The 4,989-nt window shown below is 47.7% G+C and overlaps 1 protein-coding gene across 1 annotated transcript in view; it reads right to left on the bottom strand.

Annotated features, from left to right (window-relative positions):
* Positions 1-4,854, bottom strand: part of SCD5 (stearoyl-CoA desaturase 5) — a 17,472-nt gene extending 12,618 nt beyond the window's left edge. The window contains exons 1-2 of the mRNA XM_009993879.1: positions 4,803-4,854; positions 1,775-1,905 (exon numbers count right to left, since the gene is read on the bottom strand). Coding sequence (XP_009992181.1) covers positions 1,775-1,905; positions 4,803-4,854 — 183 coding nt within the window. The remainder of the gene's footprint in view (positions 1-1,774; positions 1,906-4,802) is intronic.
* Positions 4,855-4,989: the final 135 nt, after the last annotated feature.

Genomic DNA, 4,989 nt, shown 5'->3' with positions numbered 1-4,989 from the left:
CAGAGTAACCAGGAGCAACCTGGCCTTTTGTTTCCTTTTCCATGCAAAGGGCACAAAGGTGACTTGAAGCTATTCTGAAGTACTTCCCTGCCTCAGAATCACACCATGTCCTCAGCCAAAAGCAAAATCCATGGCAACAAGGGAGCAGAAAGCAATGTGATCCCAATAGGCAGGCTCACAGCAACCAGCTCGACATAATTCGTTTCCATTATTTATGAAGGGTAAGATCAGCTCTATAACAGGAAGTCAGTACCAGAGGGTTCTCAAAACTGTTGTTTAGCAGGCTGAGCAAAAGGCTTGTAAAGCTCTGCAAGGAACTAAGCAGCTCAAGGCAGCTGGAATATGGGTCAGGATAAAGGAAGGTTATAGTAAAAATGGACATAGTCATGCAAAAGCATCATGCTCTTTTTAGTTTGAGGAGGGATTCACAAGATGAATTCTTTCCACATTAAAAAAAGAGAAATCAAAGATGATAAATGACCAGTACAGAAGTGGAAAAAGGGGCTCTCTCTATCGTTTGTTGAGGTGCATGAATGAGAAGTCAACCAAAGAGACTGAAGGGATACAGCTGAAAACTCAAGGCACAACACACACTTGGTACCACAAGAGGTTATGGCAGCCAAGCTCCAGTTTCATGTCATTATGGGTTCACCTCTGTGTTCTGCACGGCCAAGGAGTGACTAAATTCACTCTGAGAAGGTCCTGGCTTTGGCCTAACTGCTACCTCCAGCTGGGTTTAACACAAACATTCTGGAGGTCTAAGATTGCCCATCATTAAGTACCAAGCTAGTAATAGGGTTCTTTGCAAACGTCTTTTCATTTTACTGGTGAAAAATGCTGCATAAAACAGAGATAAACTAAGACAGTGAGAGGACACGTGCTCTCCTCTCTGGGCATGTCAAAATCTCCAGCTGCCTGAGTGGACAAAGACACTTGTTTATGCAGACATATCTGCATCAAGTTCACCCTTACAAAAGTTCCCAGCTGGTTCTGGGAATTGTGGAGCCTGACCTGTGCCACAGGTACACTGCTGGGGTGCTGAGCCCCTCACCTGGGCACGTTCAGCTCAGTCCTTCAGTCGTGGTGGCTCCTGGGCTGTCTAAAGTATATTGTTATGTGGGTGGTGAGAGGGGCAGAGTGACTTAGCAGCAAATGTTTTTCTATACTATGATGATGATGATGATGATGATGATGATGATGATGCTGTCTCTAAGCTGTCTCTTTTTCTTTTGCTCTCTATTGAGCTGCTGGATCAAGTCCAGAGAAGAGCAACAAGGCAGGTGAAGGGACTAGAGGGGAAGTCTTACAGGGAGAGGCTGAGGGAGCTGGGGTTGTTAGCCTGGAGAAGAGGAGACTCCAAGGGGGACCTCATCACTTTCAACTACCTGAAGGGAGGCTGTGGTCAGGTGGGGTCAGGCTGTTTTTCCAGATAACTAGCAGCAAGACAAGAGGGCCTGGCCTGAAGCTGCTCCAGGGGAGATTTAGGTTGGATATCAGGAAACACTTCCTTATGGAGAGGGTGATCAGACATTGGGATGGACTTCCCAGGGCAGTGGTGGAGGCACCATCCCTGGAGGTGTTCAAGGACAGGCTGGATGTGGCACTTGGTGCCCTGGTCTGGAGATGTGGGGGTGTTGGACATAGGCTGGACTTGATCACCTTAAAGGGCTTTTCCAGCCTCGGTGATTCAGTGGTTCTAAGCTGAGGGGAATCCTTGCACAGGAGACAAAGCTTCCCAGAGGCCAAGAAGCTGAACAGGCAACCTGAAGCCCACCTGGAAAGCCATGGAGTTGGCTGCAGCCAGGAAGATGCGCAAGGGCAGCTTGGCTTTGTAGGAGCGGTGGCTCCAGAGGCGATGCGCGCCCGCCGTCACGCCCAGGGCCGTCAGCAGGGAGCAGAAATAAGCTGAAACACACAAAAACAACACCCACCGTGAGCCAGGGGGCAACCACCATTAGTTTTGCTTTCTTGGATGTAAAGGTGAGCCTTGCACCTGCCTGCTGATGCCTGCAGGGTCACTCAGAAGACGAGGCGAGGCAGACAGGAGGTGAGATTCTCAGCCCATCTCTGTCCCCTGGACATGTTGTTCCACTTCCCATTCCTTCCCATCTGGCCAGAGTGTTGTTCAGGAGTGTTTGGCAGCACTGGAGCACTGTAACTCCTTTACACATCGTGCCTTTGTCGAGTACAGGAGAGTGAAAGTTCATCACTCATGTCAGAAAAGTAGGAATAACTCTTCTCCCAGGATGCTGCCAGCCTTCTCCAGAAAGGCCTTTGCTCAGGTCTGATCTGTCAGCTAGTTTAAGAGCATCACATTCCACCCCTAAAGATACGAGCTGTGTCACGAGTTGCCACAATAAACACTTCCCTTATCATCAGGAGCTAGTGACTGGGTAATGCAGAAGGGCCAGGAAGTGGAGCCTTCGCCACTTCCCTCAATTTCAGGAGCTGTTTTTCCTTCCCTTAATTAAAAATACATCCAAGTTAACTTGTTCCAAGTGTTTTTTTCAGATGGCAAACACAGCATGGGAGCAGGTCTGCTCCTTACCCACCACACTGGCTCCAGGCTGGGCACAGAGCCCAAGCACATGCATCCCACCATGTAACCCCCCCACCTCCTCATGCTTCAAATAACACCCCCAGCAGAACGAGAACATCTGCTGTTGTCCCTTTCAGCAGGGGCCACCAGTGCTCCCCCAGTTAACCTCACATTTCCAGGGCCAAAGAGAATGGCTGCTGGGGAAGCAGAACAAGAAAGTGGACCCAGGTTGCCAAGCATCTGGGCATGGATTGTTCCTCCTTTGCTGTGCTCGCTGGTTTGGTCTCTAGTGTCTTTGTCTTCCTGTGTGGTGGATGATCCATGGAATGAGCTGTTTTGACTTAGAATGAAAGGGAAGACTATGGGAAAAGGCTGGAAGAACAGCATTATTAGAGCTGCTCCTCCTTTTGGAGAGAGACTGGAGGGAAAACAGGCACACCTGGGAGGAAAGTATGATAGAAATCCCAAATAAATTGGACCACTTAAAACATCTCACCTTTAAGCTACCCAGCTGTCATGATAGAACTCTTACATCTCCCTCCCAAAGGTATTGATTTCTTATACTCTACCTACAGGGTACAGGCTCATCATACAAGTGTCAAATCAAAACAAGACCAACAGTAGGAATTTTACAGGACAACCACAAACAAGTTTGCACAGTCTGAACCAATAAGCTGTTTAGCCAGGGTTCCCTGCCACCCTACACACAGAGGTATGTTGTGGTTAAAACAGCCTATTTCAAACACCTAAATGAAGCTACTGCAATGGAAAAGGAAAACCCTCTCCCCAAAAAAAGGTTTTTTCTACTTGTGTCTGCACAACAGTCTGTCCAGCAAGAAACCCTGTTAGACATGCAGTGGCTAGAAAGGAATTCACAACCAGCTTTTCCCAGCATGTAATGTAAAATGTCTGTCTTCCCAAAAAAGAAAACAAAAATATGTGTGTGTCAGGGGGTGTCTGCTGTGTCCCTCTATCAGCTCCCAACTCATAGTGCTTGAAATTACAGCATCTAAGAGAAAATAAAATAGAAACATGTTTGGCAATGTAATGGCAACCCTATTTCATGTTGACTGTCATCCCTGTGGACTGCAGGAGTAAAGGGATCATATTTCTACTCCACTGGAGGATTCACCTGAGCTGCTCCCCATTATATACATGACCCAAATTCCTTTCATCTCCTGCAGAGTTAACCAAGTCTTTCTCACAAAATGCAACGGAAAAATGGGACTCAGGATGGTCCTAGTGCAGATGTCCTGCTTTGGACACTTTGGACAACACCACCAAAGAGGCAACTCTCCCTTTTGGCAGGCTGCAGCATTCAAGCTACTCCAGAAAAGGCTCCTCCATGCAGTTAAGCCCAGTATGCTGAGATCTATTGCCAAATTCAGACTCTTACCTGCTTCCTGAAGTGCAGAAATGGACCAAAAAAAGGCACGTGTTCTCTCTGCATGTTATTTACAAATGTTGTTGAATTTACAGATTAATATTGGATCAGTGACAATGCTGACACCACAGTGAATCACAGCTCACACTCCTATCTCTGGTGCAGCGTTGCAGCTTTTTGCACACCCCTCCTCAGTGCAAGGCCTGGGACTTCTATGAAAACAGAGCAAACCTGTTGTCGTTTTCTGTCCCTGATGTCGATCTGTGCAGCAACATCACTAAACAACACCTTCCAAACAGCTCAGATGGTTGTGGGAACAGATCTGAGACAGACAGAACGCTGACATTATGCAGCCAACATGAAAAACACTGAGGTTGCAGCCCTGAATCACTGCCAGAACATATTGTCAGTGGGATTTCTGACTGGTTAACCTCCCGCTCCTCACAGGGGCTGACATCTCCCACCTTCACCAGTCTCTTTGCTTTCTTTAAGCACAATGTGGGGGGGGGGCTTCTCTCCCACTTCAAAGCAACAGATCATTTAGTTGAGCAAGTGCTTCTCAAGGCATTAACCCATCTTAATTGCAATGGATTGTTTAAAACCAGAGGTAAAGATAAGTGGGTAGAACTAGACATACGCAACATTAAGGTTCATTTCATTTCTTCCTCTGTTCAGTGCAAGAAAGAGGCTGAGTGGTCACACAGAGAGACCATAAGAAACAGTAGCACTGAATAAAGGGATTTTTGCCACTTGAGGACTCAGCTCTTACAGACCTCAGCTCAACAGAGACCCTTTGATTCAGCCCACTCCACACCACCAGCACCACACCAGAACGGACAACGCATTTTGGCTGCTCTTTGTGGCATCCTGTGTCCACACCTTTGAACAGCACCTCCCACTCTAAGCCCTTGCCCAGCATCATTCCCAACATCTCGGGAAGCCCTGAGCTACAAATGGGAAGAGGATTTCTCCGACACATTCCTGCAGGAGTCCTGTTGCTGCACAGGTGGCCTTGCAGACAGTGTCTCTCCAGCCCCCAGCCAGGAGCAGGCCATACCCACACAAC

Source organism: Chaetura pelagica, unplaced genomic scaffold, assembly GCF_000747805.2.
Source record: "Chaetura pelagica isolate M959 unplaced genomic scaffold, ChaPel_1.0 scaffold210, whole genome shotgun sequence".
Lineage (NCBI taxonomy): Eukaryota > Metazoa > Chordata > Aves > Apodiformes > Apodidae > Chaetura > Chaetura pelagica.
The sequence above is the reverse complement of the archived record's forward strand: the minus strand, read 5'-3'. Positions and strand labels throughout refer to the sequence as shown.